Source organism: Botryllus schlosseri, chromosome 7, assembly GCF_051294905.1.
Source record: "Botryllus schlosseri isolate E-star chromosome 7, Bs_hap1, whole genome shotgun sequence".
NCBI classification, from domain to species: Eukaryota; Metazoa; Chordata; class Ascidiacea; order Stolidobranchia; family Styelidae; genus Botryllus; species Botryllus schlosseri.
Window position 1 is genome coordinate 10,498,626 of NC_137242.1, and position 20,266 is coordinate 10,518,891.

A 20,266-nucleotide genomic window follows, 5' to 3' on the forward strand; every position below is an offset into this window, starting at 1 on the left:
CGGATAATTGATCGGTAGGTCGTGGGTTCGATTCCCGGCTGGGTCAGACCAAAGACCTGAGTAGTAACACCGGTATCCATGACTTCCCTGCTTAACGCTCATGCATTAATGGGATAGCATGGAAGGGTGGTGCAAGACTTAGAATGCCGTAGAAGGCTATGTCCGCACCTTCCTTGTCCAGCGGCATATGCACATCATGCACTCATGGTATGCATATGCGCAGATTGTGTGTATGTGTATCATGAGTTGGTGTATATGCCGCAAAAACATCAAGGACAAAAGTAAACTATGTCCTTTCCTTTCGTTATGTTCATTTGCGAAATAATTTTGGGCCCGACGCAATATTCCCTCTAATTTGTGACGGGTCTGCGCACACTCACCAACTCACTGCGCAGACCCTTGGAAAACAGTGTGTAACGACTAAAAAAAGGTCATCACTTCGGATTTTTTGTGCGCAACTTGGATTTTCTCTGCTGCGCAGTGACCGTGTTAGCACTGCGCATTTGCGCAAGTGCGCAGCTTAGAGGGAACGTTGGCCCCATGCAAACCTTGCTCCTCTACTATTGGGGAGTTTGTGGTGCCCCTGAGTAACGGTCCAACACAGATTGAATTAATCAAAAACGAATGATCGCGCAAAGTACATGGTTTAGCTGGTCAGCTCGTACTTGTCGCTCGCATGTCGTCAAATGACGCGTCATATCGAACTTGTTTCTGGCCCGAATGTTTCCTCGCGAAGTTCTGAATTGGTTTTAAATTTGATTTTTCATTTAATTTATCAATGGACAAGCCTTCCTCATATTGCATCCTGAAAGTAAGGTATAAAATTGTAACAATACAAAATTATAAATTTGAACCGGCGGTTGAGAACCACTGCCTCGTGCAATTCATCAGTAACAACCACATTGTCGGCAAAGCTGTTTCGATTGATGGATCCCAATCACAGCGATAATGTTAGAGAGAGAGATTCTATTCAACTTGAAGTACCACATGAGCTTCAATTGTGTTAGCACTCAGTCAAGAATCAACTATTCATGATAATGCTGTTGCCCCGATGTCTTCAACTGCAAACAAATCATGGAAACGAAAATATCGAAATAATGTATATTCCAGTTAATCTCCACCATTGGATTTATCCTCAAAAACTTAGTATGGTACAAGAGATTGTGACAGTTGAGACTGATCAAGTATAGCGGTGTCTTCGAATGAAAAATCATCAAATTTCTCAGCTATCCCTCACCGTGGTAGTATGCTAATCCGCAAAGCTTTCTAAAAGTGTATAACTATTTTTTAACATTTTCTCATACAAGTAGATCGTTTAAGACAACAACACCTACCAAGATTCAAATATTGAGCGTTCTCGATCACTCTGATAGCAGGCTCATATGCATTCAAATATTTCAAAGAACTTTTGGTTTCATTCCTTTTCACAAATATTTTGCAACTGTTTACAACATTCAAGGTTTGTGTTCTACCCGAATTATAAGTTTTTTCCATTTATGTTTTATTTTCTTAATTTTCTGAACTATTTTATACCAGTCTTGGCCTCAGCATCCTTAGCACTGTAATACTGAATCCTGAAATAGCCCATATGGTTTCTTGGCTACTATTGCTGTATTTCATGTCACACTGTTTCAGAGTTCTTCATTCTGTACTATTCTGAATATTGATAGTTTTCACAGATCTTACCCATTGCATAAAATCATTACCTGTACCACAAGATATTTCTAAAATGACTGATGTAGTGGAAACAGAATTGGGTATTGATAAAATTGAACATTTTAAAGATCTCATGATGAACCTTAATTCGATGCGAAAAGAAAATAGACATTGTGATCTAACAATCAACGTCGAGGGTAAGAAGCTCTACGCACACAAAGCTGTACTTTGCGCATCATCCGATTACTTCAATGCAATGTTCTCTCATGACACTTTGGAGGAACAACAAGGAGTTGTTACAATGAAGGAAGTGGAATATACAGCTGTTGAGAAATGTGTTGACTTCATTTACACTGGAAAAATAGTTCTATCTGTTGATCAATGTGGTTCTGTTCTACTCTGTGCAAGCATCATACACCTGGGAAAGGTTTGTGAAGAAATTGGCAATTTTCTTCAAGGCTCTATTCAAGTTGAAAATATTTTTCAAATTAAAGAGATTGCTTCAAAATTCTCAATCAAGATTTTGGAAAGAAAATGTGAAGAATTTGCCATCACTAACATTATTGCAATATCTAAACTTGACGAGTTTAACACGATAGATGTGAACTTTTTGACATGTCTGATGAAGATGAACGCGTCATCTATCGCAGAAGACGTTAAACTTGCCTGTGCGATTCAATGGATAAATTCTGATTTGGATAATCGCATTGAGCATTTGGATACACTGCTGGATATTCTTAATCCTATGAATCTCACACCTGGATATTGTAAGTTCCTTATGGAGAAGGAACCACTGTGCAAGACTTCTATGTGTCTTGTGAGATTCTTATTCTTTTCCTTAGCACGAGAAGAAATGGCTAGTTTTGATCCCTTAAATGCACCTCAACCTTCAAATGTGTATGCAATTGGAGTTCCCGAACAAGATATCACATATTATGATGACTATGTAGATGAATTTTTGACTTTGTAGATGAATTTTTGAATATTTGAAAATCTACATTCGTACGACAAAAGACACTTTCAGTTCCAGATATTGACTATCGCGACGGAAATAATAAATAAATAAATAAATTTACGAGTACTTTTGCCGGCTTGTTAGTGATTTTCTCGTTGTGTTTGCCGATTTCAGTTTGGAAGGTATTTCATTTGTGAATTATATCACCATTCTTCAATTAGGCTTGATGAGGTTGCTAATTTCCAGCTAATCAGTGTCATATTTTTTTGCATTTATAGACATTGCATTCATCCAAACTCCATCACAGACCAGTGTTGGGACGACTTGAGTCGTCTTTTTCAGTTGACTTGACCTGAGTCGAGTCACCCTGCTAAAATGACTTGATTTGACTTGGCGTCTCAAAATGTCAGTTGACTCGTGACTAGGTCTGAACAAAATCGAGTATCTGAGTGATTCGATTTTGAATCATGTATTACACTTTCAGTCGAGTATCACTCATTATGACATCACAACATAATGAACTATGTCAAAGTTTAAATATGTACCTTTTATGCCACAATAAAGAACATAATGCCTGTTATCCGTCACTAAGATGCTTCGGTATTTTTTGACCATACCGACTTCATTGCACTTTGTGACAATGCTGTGAGATGAACATGACTTCGGAAATGTGTTATCTCTGGTAACGTTCAATCAAGCTTTGGTAACGTTCAATCAAGCTTTCGCACACATCTTGGCAATGGGGCATTATGTCTGGGGTATGTTTGCACCGTGTTTGGTCACCACGTCATCATGTCCGGGGTATGTTTGTACTATGTTGCCGATCAGACATCATGTCATTAGTATGTTCGCATTGTGTTCCAGCATTCGGACATCATATCTGGTGCAGATTCGGACTGACACAATGTTTGAATGGCAACTACAGTCCGAATCTATCTCAGACATGATGTCCAGATACCATAGACCAGTCCGAACATACCATACATATGATGTCCCAGTGACGCAACATTATGCGAACATATCAACCACATGATTTCCTAGTTGCAACATAGTCATAACATACTACAGTCATGATGTCGCAATGGCGCAACACAGTGCGAAATACCCCAGACATGGTGTCCAAGTGCCAAGACAGCCCAAACATAACCTGTCATGATGTCTGATTGCCATTGCACGCAGCATATATCCCACTCATGATGTCCGAGTGACGGGTTACAGTCTGAATTTACACCTGATAGAATGTACGAGCTGTAGCAAACCCGTGTCCGTGTCGCTAAACATCGTCTGAATCTACGGCAGATATATACTGTCTACCATATCCTGGCCATGTTTATGCTTCACATAATGTGGCATGGCCGTTATGACCTTTCATGGTAAAGCTTTGAGATTTTTCCATGTTTCTTCAACCGATATCTGTTTGCAGCATTTGCATAATACATACAATACATTATGCATATATAATTATATATATATGATATACCCATTTTTAGAATCCAACGATACGGTCACTGGTTCTGTCTACGGCAAAAGGAGCCTATCATCATATTATGCAGTTACAGTTGCTGTTACTTGTACCAGTAACCTTTTATAATGGAATGGCAATGAGCTTTGTATTCGCAGAAATCACCAGGTCTTACGTGTCATGTGTTGTCGGTGTACAATGGGTGAGTGGATGGAATAAAACTGAATTGTTTTATGGTGTCTAAGCATAGTTGGTCAAAGTAGTCAATGAATCTGCTCGGGTCAATGTTTAGGTAAATCTGTATGACATCACTCGAGTTCAATTTTGAGGCAGTGCCAAATTTGGAAAGTAAATATAAAATGTAGGCAATCCACTCAGCTTACATATTCCAGAAATATAGAAGTCCTTGTTACTGATTGCCTTGTACAAGTGCGGTGAAACTTACTAAATCATGCGTTGAGGGCAGAGTCAAACTAGTTTCCACTAACATAAATATTGCCTAATCGACTGGTCAACAAATCAATTAAATATAATTAATATTACGTATATGTAGGATATATGGCCTTAAAAGTGCTGAGCATCATGACTAGTGTATAAGATGCAATGTAGGCGTTCTACCATCCTGTAAACATAAGTTATATATGAAGAGAGAGTGAGAATTCTTTTATTCGTCAACCATGAAATAAAGTGTAGGCAATGTCCACAAACATTCACGTTCAATAGTACACATTTTTAAAAATATTTTCCTAACTATATTCTACACGGTATAGAGAGACCCGATATGACCGAAGTCTTCTAGGCCTGAGTCACCCAAGCATATTTGGCAGTATTATTAATAATATGAATCAATTTCTTCTCTCAGTCGAGTAGCACAGCAAAGAGTAACGAAATAAACGAAGTAAATAAAAGACCGCAACACTAGTGAAGGACGTTTGTAACAGTGTGATCAGAAAATAACAATTTGACCCATGTACACAGTGGTAATATTATTGTAACATATAAAATGAAACAAAACAACAATCAAAACAACATCACTGTGGTCATGAGATATGTTCTTCTGGGTGCTTGGATAAGATAAATTTGCAATAGCGAGCTTTAAACTTATGATAAGGAAGAGTATGGTAGATAGTAGTTAGTTGGTACGTTGTTCCAAAATTTCACACCTATAATTTCATACCTACAGGGAATTTCTTGACAGTCTTGATGATTTCAATTTAACAAATAGGGACTAATTCTGTGAGAATCTCGTGTTATAATGGTGAATTGAATGGGGGCATTGAAAAAAGTTGTCGAAATAGTCCGGTACCGGTAATGTTCTTTCATTTTATTGTTTCATGATTTTTACAGTTTCAAATTCATACAAATCCGAGACCTTGAGAATGCCCAATTTTCTAAATTCAGGACTGACACTACTACGTGCAGGTGTATTGGATATAATCCTAATGGCTTTGTTTTGTAATACCTGGAGCTTGTTGATGTGCTTCTTGTAATAGCAGCCCCACACTTGGATTATATTTCAGAAGTTTCGGTAACTGCTACTATCATATTTTCACATTTTATTTTCTCATGTGTAGTTACAAAACTAACCTCGCCTTGTGTGTGAGTTATTACCTCAACATCACTTGAGTCACAAGTCGCGCAGACCATACCTGTATCCAATACTCTTTATTCACTCTTTCCAGGTTGGTGTGTGTATGGCATTTTTTGGAGCGTTCGACTCGTTATTTTCTTGATTTGTCGGAAAGCTCGGTAGAAAGATCGGTCGCATCGGGCTCTTCATGATGACACTGTGCCTGGAATGCGGAAATTACATATTCTGCCTGTTATGGTTTCCTTCTTCAAGCATTCTTTTTTCGATCATCAGCATTTTCTGCTTGTTTGGAGTCACTGACGGAATTTTACAGACCATTGTAAACGGTTTGCAACCTGTTACTGTTGCTTATGCTTTTTGTGCCTTTGTGTATATTGTATTTCTTTATAGTGACACACATCGACCTATTTCCGGAGAATAAAGAAATTGTCATTGTAGTGTGGAACATGATTGTCAATCTTGGTTTCTCTACTGGAATGATGCTAAGTCGCATGATGTGTGTTCGGCAAAGAATTTTTCTCAATCTTGGCATCATCATCACGGGAACAGGCTTTTTGGGTATGTTATCTGCTGCTTTTCCGCTACCGTATAGTATATCTCGTTTAAAATGGATGGTTTGACACTGTTTTGACTTTTATATTTGATTTTTCCAACTCAAGATTTCGCAAAGCAACGATTAGGGCTTAGGGTTGTTGCAAGGGTACCAGCCACTAGAGCAGTGGTTCTCAACCTTTTTGTACTCGCGGACCCCTTTCAGACCGTCACTGACCCCGCGGACCCCCACGAAGTTTTAGTTCAAATTTAGCTCAATTATCGTACAATCGTCATCTGTTATGTGCAAATGATAACTAATCGCCTTAGTGATAAACATCAACAAAAAGTATTTTCTTGAAAATAAGATCATACTATTCATGTAGAAATTGGGTTGACTTCTTTTATTTTAATGCGAATTCTGCAACTGTATTTCTTGAAATAAGTGGTTGTGTCTTGAAAATCTGCGCTTTCGAATTGACATGAACGAGTGCCGAAAGTCCATTTCCACAAATAGAGAGGGTGGCGAATGTAATAATAACGCGGAACGCGTCCGACGACACATTTCGGTATGATCGCAACAAATATGGCACCAAAATGGACAAACAATTTTTTTATCGGGCAGCTTATCTTGAAATTATTATGAGAAAAATCGTTATCTATCACAGTGTTGAAGGTGGAAGTGTCGGAGGTTTACCTAGGCTCCTCCTCGATCCCTAATCCGTGTAAGCGGTGTCTTACAAAGCCTAGAAGTGGGCCGTGTTACAAGTCGGCTGTTACGGAATAAATATGAAGAATATCACCCTGGTGTAAATGACCATAGTAGTCGACAAACACCATGAAGACCTCAAAACAGACAAACAAACAGGAAAAATAGATTGTTGTAAGCATTTCGAAGTCACCGTTATCGACCTTACTCATCTAACTTTTCTTTCCCACAATCCCTAACCAAAATCTCTAAACAGCAACATGTGGGCAATTTAGTAATTAAAATACAAGGAAGGAACGACGTGCGTAGTTTATTTTTGTCCTTGATGTTTCTGCGGCATATACCCCGACTCACGATATACATAGACACGATCTGTGCATATGCATACCATGAGTGTATGATGTGCATATGCCGCTGCACAAGGAAGGTGCAGATATAGCCTTGTACGTCTTCCAAAGTCTTGCACCATCCCTCCATGTTATCCCAATGCATGAGCGCTATGCAGGGAAGTCATGGATACCAGTGTTACTAATCAGGTCTTTGGTCTGACCCGGCCGGGGATCGAACCCACGACCTACCGATCAAGAAACCGGACGCTTCACCATTACGCTATCTTGTCGGTAAAATGATCTGCACAGTAGGATATTTTATCTCAGACGGCCATTCTGTTGATTTCAGCTCTGGAGTTTTAGTAGTAATGAAGCGAAACTTCCTCGCGATTTTCCGAATTAAAAAATGCAAATTAGGTTATCAAATACTTCAAGACTTCGCGGACCCCCTAAACATGCTTCGCGGACCCCATGGGGTCCGCGGACCCCCGGTTGAGAACCGCTGCACTAGAGGTTTATCAACATACCAGCCATCTTGTAAATTGAATTGACTGGTTGCTTTGGTTGATAAAAATGAAATATTTGAGCTCTGATTTGTGGTACAGATCCTGAATATAGCTTTCACAACAACATTCATTGCCATTATATGAAACTTGAATGAATATTATTACCTCTTATCACGAATTAACGATTCAACATAGCAAAAAATATGTCATTTTGAAACAAAAACCAATGTTGTCGAGTAAGACCGAAGAAGACAAAGTCGAGAGATTCTGAAAAGTAGCGACGACAGCAATACCACAAGGTTGTTTAACCCTTCAAGCATACAGGAGTGACACGTTCAGACAATGACAAGTCAAAGTTCAAAATAATGACGATTATTAGTGATACAAAGATCAGGATTAACCAATTGAATAAGCATTGATTCTGAAGTCTTCAAATGGAAATTGATTTGCCCTTAGAAATGACATGGAAAATCTCGTCATTATAGTTATGAGCACACAGCGCCTTTCGACTGGGTTTTAACACTAGCGTGCAAAGTCAAATCGGTCAAGAAACACCCAAAAAGTTCCTCAAGTTTAAAACATAAACGCAATGAAAGTTGTAAAAAAATACCATATAAACCAGCCAATAGAAAGCCAATATGATCCCCGCAATTTCATCGCGTTATATATACCACAGTTGTCAAAATGGCTGCATGATTACGATATCCATCTCGAAATCTCTTGAATTTATGCCGATTGCACATAATGATTGCCGAGTTGAATATGTTCCTTATATATTTCAGTGATTGCAGATGTTCGTCATCGCAAGCGAAAGAGTGATGGAGCCGACGATTGATTTGAATTTCATGCATGCAAACCCCGAAACAATTGGAATCTATTTTTTAGTTAGCATGATGGACTGACATTGACACTAATGCCTCCTTTTTGCAAACACTCGATTATTGCCAAGGTGCCTGATGTACATATACACAGGAGTCAAAAATGTATATTATTGCCGGTACCGTTATAGTGAAATCCACATGCTAATAGTCATATACAGCCAAGTACTGTAAAAGTATGCTCCTGGCGTTGTTCGGTTGTTTGGTTATATCATTCGTATCACGACCCATATGCAACAAATTTAATTCTCGTGATTTTGATAGTTTTATCTCGCCGCTAATTTATAGTTGCAATTGATTTAGAATATTTTTATAATGACTCGTTTGAACATTTTCAATAAACAAATTGAGCTGAAAAATATTAGACAGTCCTTCATCGGTTACAACGTTGGAGTTTTTTGCTGCTGGGCTGCATATGGATCAATAAATAATTTACAATCCAGCATTAATGTGGAAGGTGGGCTAGGTAAGGCGTGTAGTTTCCATTTCATCATCTTTGGAATGTTAATTTCAGTACTATGCTTGATATTAATATTGAATTTTTTTCATTTGACATTTGCCACATTGTATCAGACACCTGAGAAAGTTGCATGATATGTTATGATTTGTTTCATTTTATGACTAATCTCGTAATATCTAATAGACAGTGTCGTCCCACAATCACCATAATTACCACTTATTTGCTCTGCTGCATTTTCATGTTGTCATCATCAAAAGTAGACTCATCGCCCAAAATACATTACCTCGTCCCAAAACCCTCCTAATTGTACTTTTCAAGACACATGCTTTCTACGTTTACTCATAGTAAAACTATACTGAATTGAAATGAAATGTATGTTTGTGAATAGGATCAAAAATACTTGACCATCTTTTCATCAATATGTATGTATACTCTTATTACCTTGCAAACTGCCAGCATATCGGATGGTGTCAATATCTCTGAAGAAATTATGCATCAAGATACTGATCAAATCATTATGTCCAGGTACCACAACCTTTGACGTTTCGTATATCATCCAAGGTCTACTAAGTGTATCACTGGCTCCGATCATGCTGAGGAAGTTCGGTGCTAAAGTATGTTACGTTGTGGGGGATCTGGCTGTGTTTTTGCTCATCCTATCCAATATATATCCAAGTGAGAATCATTCTGAAAATGTATTTATCATTCTTGTATATTCACAAATGTAACTCATTGCTTCAGCGCACTACACTGCCTGCGTCAATTTTGATGTTCATCCTTCAATGTGCAACATGGCCAAGCATGTCAATGTTGAATGTACTCTATGCGAAGTTGTATTCATCAATAACTGCGAAGAATATAGACCGTCACGTTATAGCCTTTTCCGGATATTTCTTCACCACTTTTCACAGTTCACAAGTGAGTAGTTGATTCTTTTTGTTCGTACATTCGCTTATTGATATTTTTACCAGTACAAAATATTACTAGATGAAAATACAATGAAAAGGCAGGAAGGAATCAAAACAATGTGATGAAGTTCATCAAGAAAACGCCCAGCTTTGCTAACAGATAGCAATAAAAATGTGTTAAAATTATGGGAATGCACAGTCAATGAGAAATCATCGTTTGAATATGGGCAAACCATTGAAATTCAGAATGTTTTGGTGTGAGGCGTAAGAAAAATATGATCCAGTTGATCACAGACTTGTATTGATCTCGTAAACCCTACTCATTTCAGTTTGCTGGTTCCACCGAATGTGTTATACATTTGTACTTAATTTATAGGTGTTTGGAAACTTGATGTCATACGCTTTACTTTACGGGTTCGATCCAATTGCTGTTTCAAGTGACGACTCCAACTGCAATACCAACAATTCGTTATGTTATTCCACCTCAATCAGAGATTATCGACACTGTGGAATCAGAGAATACCAGAATGCAACTATCATCGAAAAATCTCTCGCAAAGTACTGACCTCTCAATCCCAGGTCGTTTTATGTTCTTCTGGCAGTGGACTTTGTGCTCGTTCCTATTGCCGTGCTGATTGAAGCGTATCTAGTGCCAAACGATGCCGTTTTTGAGAAGAAAGTAAAATATTTTCAGCAAAATAGGCCATTTGAATCTCGAGAAGCAGAAAATGTTCAAGATTCAGAAGGAGAGGTAAAATTACTTTCTTTTAAGCACTAAAATTGTATATCTTTGTTTCAATCAGTTATATCAATACCTGCTTTTTGGATATGAACGTTGAGCAAAATTGGTTGCTTCATATGTTCGGGTATTTGTCAAGCCTGCACCAACAAGGTTAATCTTGTACTACGGTAAGCTAACTGATTCAGCTTACTGTCGAATTGCTCACTTTATCTCATTTATATCAGTTTATTACATTCTATACAAATCCACTCTGGATTGTTAACATCAATGAAATGGCAACTGGATCCTGCTGGCAACTGCTGACCCCTCATTTCAACTTAGTCAACTATGTAGCAGCGTATTTGGGGTAGAGTAACCATATTTTGAGATCCGGAAAAAAAGGACACTTTTTACAAATCACAAAACTTATATAATCAGACGAGGTATCGGGTAATTTGAAAATTTTTACTATAAATACTGTTGTGTTAACCTAAAAAATGGTTATTTCTCCGATTCGACTTCCGAAAGACCTGCTCTAACATAATACTGTTATGTGTTTACTAATAATAGATTTTTCAAAATCGGCTTCTGGTAGACGTCAAAATTAGATGTGTCTGTGCAATCGCCTACCTATCGAAACTATAAAGAAGGACGGATTGCCAAGAAGAGCGAGATTTAGGCATCCTCGGAGGACCTTTTCGATTTCTTCACAAAATCTCCTAAAGTAGGGTTACCATATTTTGCGATTGGGAAAAAAAGGACATATGACGACCCTATCCTAAAGGCGGGCATATCGTAACCCGAATCCATCAGAAATGAAATTCCTACTTTCAGTCAACATAACGAGAAGTAGATTGGATGTTTATAAGATAATTTGGTTGCAAAACGAATTCACTTCTCCAAAAGTTTGAAAACTGCTAATAATAATACTACTTCGAGATTTAGTTGGATTGCCGTCTCTGCTTAATGGTGGAAAGCTACATCCTAGTTCATCAATTTCCAACCTTTTTACGATCTCATACCACGAGTACCACTTCCTGCGGAACAACTAATGTGATTGAGTTGTGTCATATTTAGAAGAATATTATTGGTCTACTAAAATAATACTACAGTATCACAACTAAATTTAATGAGATCTTGCGTGCAATTTAGTAACAGCGCATTGAAAGTATTTTCCTTGCGCACCTAGTCGGTTTCGATGTTTTTACGTGATGTTCAAGTGCAGGCTAATATTTTTGCGAACAAAGCCTGATAAACAAAGTTTAAAGCTCTGAATCCAGGTTTCTGTGAGCAAAACAGAAGATTCTCTTGTGCCACCTGAAAATTCTTTGCGCACCAAAGGTTGAACCCCTGTAAGAGTGTGTAAATCATGTCCTTATTGTCCACAGCTGAAGTAATTCTTTCGATGCATTTTGCAGACTGTTGGTGTGATTGAATTCTCTGTATCTACCATAAAAGCAGTGTTTCACCATTGCTGCTAAGTGAAGTTGCTATTACTTATTCCAATCAGCCTCTATCCTCCGTTGGCAATGTCGTTTGTGCATGCAGAATTAACGAGGTCCTTGTCTTCCTGCGTTTTTGGTTTCCAATGGGTACGGACATTGTATTTTATATTACGACACACACTTGAATTCATTTTCTTTCAGGTCGGAATATGTATGTGTGCGTACGGTCTTTTTGATGCGATATTTTCTTGGCTGATTGCGAAATTCGGGAGACAAATTGGTTGTGTACCGATATTTCAGATCTGTTGCGCTATGGATTGCGGCAATTATACTTATGTTACGCGATGGTCGCCTGGTCCTCATGATGTTATTTCAATAATTGCCGTATTCGGGACTTTTGGGATCGTAGATGGGATGCTGCAAACAATCATAAATGGTTGTATTACTGTACTCTGTTTTCATTGAATCATGTAAATTCATTTTTCTCATTTTACAGTGACTCACATTGATTTTTTTCCAAAACAGCAGGGCATTGTCCTAATTAGCTAGAACATTCTTGTGGCATTCGGGTTTGCACTGGGCTTGGGCTCAAGCAAAATTTTATGTGTTTCTTGGAGAATATACTTGAACCTAGGATTTATACTGGCGGGAACAAATCTTGTTGGTAAGACTATGCAAAATTGGTGATGGATTAAACTAAACAGTCCCTAGATTCATTAGAACACGCTCGGTGAAAAGCTCACCCTTAGCTCATCCACTCAAGATTGATGCGGAACGATCAAAGGCCATAGATTCTGCAATTGGCAGACACTTGTTGGATAATCCCCCCTGTGCGAAAAATTATCAAGACAACAGATTTCGCATACGCGGAAAGGGTCGTTAACACTTTCATTTGTGTGCCTTGGAGTCGAGGCTGTGTCAACAAAAAGAGTTTGTGTATCATCTAAAAATAGTACATTGACCGCTCTCGTATTCGGCATTTCATGCTGGTGACGTCATATTTTGTGCTACGATTGTTGATATACGCTGTTCTTTTGAATTCTCTACTAGTTGCTGACAATTACCCCTGACAAGAGTCAGCTGAAAATATTCGGGTTCATTTCAATATGAACATACTATTCAGTTATATATTGAAGTTCTGTACCTCCAAGAAGCTGTTCAAATATGTCTAGTCTATGTAGTACAATTAAGTTGAACTGAGTTTGATATTTCATGATCAATACAGATTTTGCCGAATCTACCATAGACGAGCACACAAGTCAAAGGCAGAGGATATGTTGCGGTCGCTGAACTGCCTATGTGATTCTGTGTAAGCTGTCTTCCCTTGAACTTACAGCGCCGCAAAGTCCTATAAGTTTCCCGATGCAAATATACGCGATCTTGAAGTACGGTAGAAAAGTATATTGCTTGAAGTTCCAATTGATCGAATTTCCTTATATCCAAATTATAATACGACACAGTAGTAGCGCGAATAAGATATTGTCCAAACAAGATCGGTAGATACAGTGAGGGAACGTCCGGTGGGCCAATTACTATTGACAAACTGTACCCTATCACAGCTATATCCAGAATATTCCCTTAGACCAGACCAGGAAGTATCGTCAAGCATACGCCATCTAGCGAGTACAAGTATGGCTCCTAAATTATTGAACCCCCCAAGATTAACATGAAATGGCCCACAGTAACATACCCCCCCAAAAAAGTTATAAAATGACAAAGAACTTTTTTGCAAATTAAGTAAAACATTAGTCCATTAGTGGCTCCTCGTCGGTGGAATCCTCGGTAACTTCCTCTGCAGCGAGAAGCACGACCAATTTGTGGATAGGTCGCTCCAAAAACTGCACATCGTTGATTCTTCTTCCGTGCTGATCAATAGTACGGTCGGCGATGCGTATCTTGGCCTTTCGCACCAGCCCATCTGTCGAACTCGAAACCGAGTGTACGATTCCCAATTTCCAAGAGTTTCGCGGAAGGTCATCATCATGAACGATAACAATATCTCCCACGCGAACATTTCGACTAACTTTGCTCCATTTAGTGCGTTGTTGCATGCCAGGTAAAAACTCCCTTCTCCATCTGAACCAAAATTGATTCACAGCGTATTGTGTTCTTCTCCAGCGCCTTCTTGCATAGAGATCTGGCTTGCCAAATTCCCCTGGAGGTGACAACAAAATGTTCCGCTTCCTGGCCGTTCAGTGTATTTACTCCACGACCGGACCTTTAGCTGTGTCTACTGTTGCGGTCGCTGAACTGCCTATGTGATTCTGTGTAAGCTGTCTTCCCTTGAACTTACAGCGCCGCAAAGTCCTATAAGTTTCCCGATGCAAATATACGCGATCTTGAAGTACGGTAGAAAAGTATATTGCTTGAAGTTCCAATTGATCGAATTTCCTTATATCCAAATTATAATACGACACAGTAGTAGCGCGAATAAGATATTGTCCAAACAAGATCGGTAGATACAGTGAGGGAACGTCCGGTGGGCCAATTACTATTGACAAACTGTACCCTATCACAGCTATATCCAGAATATTCCCTTAGACCAGACCAGGAAGTATCGTCAAGCATACGCCATCTAGCGAGTACAAGTATGGCTCCTAAATTATTGAACCCCCCAAGATTAACATGAAATGGCCCACAGTAACAGGATATGACACCGAGATTGAACGATCCTGCTTTATAAACTGTGGATAAGTTACCCGTTCAGCCAGCAGATATCATCCATTTTCACAATGACCATTGAAAACATTTCAACTTACTTCCAGCATCCCAGTTAACCATGTTATATTATATTCGCATTTTCCTGGTACTTATTAGTAGTACTAGCAGTCTGTATACCTGATTTGTATTTTCCTTGATATATTTCCTGCAAGATAGGAACACTATTACATTCTCATTGGGATTTTTATAATGTGGGATTATTTTTACAATGTTTCAAAATTTTAATGACTGTGTCACTCTGCTAACATACACACCTCATTCATCAAAATAGCGGATTTGCCCAATAACTGCCTCAGGTGTGACATCCATGTTTTTGACATTTGCTTCTGCCTTGACAGTAATTAAAACTTTGTTGCTGACAGTATTATAGCGACACCATACCTGTGGATGTGGATGTGTTTTTTACTAGCCGTACACTAATGAAGATTTGTGGAAACGAGACTATGCATTTCCATTTACTTCGTTTTGATGGCCATTATTTTATGTATGACCAAAGTATACCTCTAACATTGAATGCAAAATGTTCCTCAACAGTTCGTATATTTTCTACTAGTTTAACCATAGTCACGTATTTAACCATATTTTATATCGTACTTTTTCTGTACTTGCCAATTGTACAGGCAACTTAATGTGTGTTTAAAACAAATTTCCTGTGCCGAAATCAATCCAATATTGGGACCCTCGAATAGCGACATTACCCAAATTATCCGCCTGCATTCCAAAACAGATTTTTTCTGCCAACAACTTAGTGACAGTGAGTATTATTTTATAGACACGCCAATTTACCACATGGTTGCTTCATTGCGTATTTTTAATATCACTCAGATTGCAGTGTTGGTAAATAATTCATCATTGCTAAAATTTGTGCTTGTCCTGAAATTTGAATATCACCAAGTTACACTAGACTTATGACTAACACATTTCGATAAAAATGCGTTTGAATTTTCAGAGAGTACTAGCAATTGTAACTTGTAACAAAAATATGTCTAAAACAATGGAGAGTCTATTAAGTTCCGAAAAGAAGAAACAATGGATGAAAATCATGGTGAAAGTGAATGAAATGCGGGCAAGCGGGACAGAATGTGATTTCACGATCAAAGTCGATGGAAAAATGTTGCATGTCCACCGCCTGGTGATCCGTGCTGCATCAGATTATTTTGACAAAATGCTTTCGCACGACACCATGGAGAACCAAAACAGCTCGGTGACATTGAGAGATGTCAACTTCGCCTCTGTGCAAGGCTGTGTCGATTTCATGTACACCGGAGAAATCGAAATTACGCGTACCAACATGAACCATATCCTCCATATGGCCAGTATGTTTCAACTCGACGAGATTTGCGAACAAGTGACAGTGATGCTGCAGGAGTTTCTCAATCCCGCTGCGTTTTTCGAAATCCGTGAAACCGCGTTCATGTACAATCTCGAAGGCCTGATTACGGCGTGCGATGAATATGCCCTGGAAAATCTCGATCTCCTTGCCAAGGAGGAAAACTTTTCACATCTCGATGTTGACTGCGTGACCAAATTGCTTCGCGATAAAATATCTGCCAATCCGAACGGCGAAGACTCAAAACTCGCTATCATTTTAAAGTGGATCAACGCCGAATTGGAAAATCGCAGATGTCATCTAAGCAAGATGACGGCCTGTTTGAATCTTGCAAAAATAAGCCCAAGCTACGGTCTCCATGTATCAGAATACGAAGCGGCTTGTTACGAGTCTAGCGAATTTATGAAAGATCTTTACATGGCTCAGATGAAAGGACAAAAGCACAAAGCCAAACCAGCACAAATCCATTTCCCTGGAATACCAAACTCTCTTTTAGTGTTCGATCTCAGCAACAAAGAATTAAAACGATGCGACCCCAGTAATTGCGATACTAAATCCTTGTGTCCTTTGCATGACGATTTGGATGGCGGTAAATTTTACACGTCATGCATATTAGGTAAATACTGTTTCGTGCTGTTGCAAAACAAAAAGACCTTCCGCTACGACGTCACAAAACCGAATAATGGATGGGAGACTAGGCAAAAAATGACGCACGTCCACGATTGGATGAGTTGCGTCACAATCGGAGATCAGATTCTAGTAGTCGGCGGTGAGTGCATGGAAAAATATTGTGAATCGGAAGACAAATGGTCGGATTTTGATGCTCCGGAAGTCAACTGTGATCAATCATCCCTTGTGGCTAGTTGCGATTTCGTATTTTGCGTAGGGGGAAGTGAAAACGGCGATGTTGTAAATACCGCTAGTAAATTGGCGATACGAGAAATGAATTGGAGTCCTATACGACCGGCACTGCATAAGAGAGCCACGCCGGCCGTGGTTGTCTTCAACGATGTTTTGTACGTGGCAGGCGGGATACATCTCACGTTTCTGAATCTTGTCGAAGCGTACGATATCTACGCAGATACTTGGACGGAGCTGTCGCCTTTGAAATCGTCCAGAAACTTATTCAGGCTGTGCGTCGTGAATGATAAAATATTCGCGGTAGGGAAGAAGAAGGATCCCATGTCTATCGAAACTTACGACTTGGATGAGAATGTGTGGAAGAGTGTGGATCGAAATTTTGACTTTAGTATTATGGGACTAGCGTCTGTGCCATCGTGTTTGTAAATATATTTTTTTAATTTGTTGTGAATCGTGATAATGATCCTATCAAATTAGGCTATTACCCTTGTTAAGCAAAACTGAGCATTGTGAATGCTTTTTTGTTGAATTTCCCCAGCAATAATTTATTTTTCCAATTTGACATGTAATTATATGAGTTTAATTATGATGTCACGTTTGATATCGCATTTGGAGTTCAGGCAATATTGAGTGTACGAGAGTTTTGCCTAACAATCCAGTTTTTGTTACCCATACGCCTAGTACACATGCAATTCTACAAAATAGTACATTCGAAAATGTGTTACCGCGACTTACAACATAACAAAATCAGTCTTGTGTGACGTTGCTACATGGGCCATTTTTTAAAACATTAATCACCTCGAGCACCATATTTTACACGACACGAATTTGGGTATTCCAATTTCTTTGCCCACCTATAATACATTTGAAATGACACACTGTACTAAACATTTGTCCTTGTCGACACTATACGCGGAACTCGTAATTTGCAAAAAAGTATCCCGGTAAGTTTTTTTACCAACATAGTATCCCTGTAGATGTTCCATGCACATATAGATCAGTTTTTGGGGGGATCAAGATCGTGTTTCGCTGTACTGTAATTTCGCTATCTGCGACAAAATGTGTTCTGTTTTTACTGTTCTGTTTGTACAAGCCGATCCGCATCCATTAAAGACGAAAGCCATCTAGTCTCTAGTGGTGGTACACGATAAATGATTTCGGTAATGATATTAACCTGCTTCAACATCTGATTCAGCATTCAAAACGCGCTCTTGACCCTTCAAGTTTTCGACAATATGCCACATTCCTTTTTCCTAGCGTCATAAGAACTCATCCCAGTCGTTACTGTATTTTTATTCAATTATTTCTCCTGAATTTTTGTCCTTGTGTAGCCAATTAATATAAACTGAACGTAAACTAAGTTTCGCCGTATTGGTTTTCTTTGGTCAGCTTGCCTCCCGATATCCGTGTCCGGTCAGTCCCGTGAATGCTATTACCGAGAAAGACAATACCGAGAATGTCTATTACTGAAAATACTATTACCGAAAATGGAAATACCGAGAAAATAATTGAACCATTTAGCGGCATTCAAAACGATGAAATTTAGGTCCATCGCAAGACGCATCACACGGTCAGTGCAGTCAGGTATTGTTTCCCACAGTATTGTTGCGCCATTGATCGAATATTAGAGCAGGGCGATCAGTAATAATAAAAAATATAAAATGTCGGGAAGATGTTACTCTTCCAATCGAATATAATAATCTCAAAATGTATCACGATATGTTAGATGCCGCCTTGAATATATGATTATTATCCATGAAAACGGGTTCTGACTGGTATGATAACGAGCCCAGGTCGATGAGATCCCATGCTTCGCTGTACGTATGTCCACTTCGTCGCAACCCGCTTTCTGTAATTAGAGGTGTAAAACCAGTTACGTACGACACTGTACCCATATTTTATTAAAACTGGGTTATGCATATGCGCAGTGCGCACGTAGTCGTTAATACGAGCAATTGCGTCGTAACATGAAACGCAGGTAAAATTGCTAGGCCAACCAAAATTTGATTAGCCTGACCTCGAAATTTGATGATGACCCAAAGATGAGTTCCGACGCATTGGCGTTGTTAGGGGCCAGCTACATTTATTGCAGATCTCGTACATGACCTTAAAGTATAATATTTGACAGCAGATTTATATGAATTGAAATTATTCTTAACACTTCGCATGATTTATTGTCACTCGATTTCTTGTATTTAATATTGGAGCCCCCTCCTGAAAATTATAAATACCAGTAATTTACAGAATTGAGTCTACCTAAATTTGCAATTAGGAAATAACGTGTCGTCAAACTTGCGACTTCACTTGTGTGCTCCCAGCGAGATCGTCGGCGATGAAACATTTGCACAAAATGATGGAGACTTGTTCAACGAAGCCTTCGATATTGCTAAGTCTAAACGCCGAATAATCCTGTCCTTGGGAAATGAGCCTAGTGGTATACGGAGGCGACCCCCGATATATGCAAGTAATATATTTATTGATCGAATTCTTTCATCACCAGGACTTCGCGCAACCAGGACTCAATGCACACTGCACAGTTCCACATAGTGTTATCATGACATAATTGTATCAATTTTAAAGCGTAATAATGTAAGTCTTATTTTCATCGTTACCTAAATCGGTTCGATCGTATCGAACGACTGAAAAAAGGTCATCAACATTCAAGTAGCCCTCGCAATCGTTCTTAAATGTCATGTGGCCCTTTGGCCGAAAAGTTTGGCCAACCCTAACATACATAAAATTATACATTATTTGCAATTACAATTCAGTTGCATAGAGGAAGGAAATCGCAATCTGTATGTTCGCAATGCAGTCACAAATTGATGCAATTTTTGATATTATACCATGATACTGCGACATAGTAAATACATTGTCTGGTTTTGTAAAATTGATATGAACATAACCAAACGCTTCTTCTCCCTTAACAAAATTAAAAATATTTGTAGTGTAGCTTTTGCTGCTTGGGTCGAACAAATGATTAAGGAAGAGTGTGCTGATGCCAGATAAAAGTAGATGCAAGTAAAGTGTGGTTACGTTCAACAAATTGACACAATGTCACTTGATATCTTGAAAATATCAATGAGCGGCGACTGGCGAGAATATATTTTGTGTGTTTTATGAGGTTATGGACTGAAGATTCAGAGAAACTAATTCAAAATCTTCAATGTTATCAATGACTACCATGTTACTTTCAATTATTCCAG

General features: G+C 38.8%; 3 protein-coding genes across 3 annotated transcripts in view; 2 read left to right on the forward strand and 1 right to left on the reverse strand.

Annotated features, from left to right (window-relative positions):
• The window catches only part of LOC145442513 (GATOR2 complex protein WDR59-like), a 458,341-nt gene that overhangs the window by 142,560 nt on the left and 295,515 nt on the right, over nt 1-20,266 (reverse strand). The window lies entirely within an intron of this gene.
• On the forward strand, nt 1,605-17,632 carry LOC145443483 (kelch-like protein 7). Its single transcript, XM_080321445.1, has 2 exons — nt 1,605-2,623; nt 15,801-17,632. The coding sequence occupies exons 1-2, from the start codon at nt 1,730-1,732 to the stop codon at nt 17,487-17,489; spliced, it is 2,583 nt and encodes an 860-aa protein (XP_080177571.1). The 5' UTR covers nt 1,605-1,729; the 3' UTR covers nt 17,490-17,632.
• LOC145442558 (uncharacterized) lies at nt 5,803-10,687 on the forward strand. The gene is made up of 6 exons (XM_080320501.1): nt 5,803-5,990; nt 6,055-6,222; nt 8,522-9,083; nt 9,603-9,752; nt 9,819-9,995; nt 10,362-10,687. The coding sequence occupies exons 3-6, from the start codon at nt 8,933-8,935 to the stop codon at nt 10,424-10,426; spliced, it is 543 nt and encodes a 180-aa protein (XP_080176627.1). The 5' UTR covers nt 5,803-5,990; nt 6,055-6,222; nt 8,522-8,932; the 3' UTR covers nt 10,427-10,687.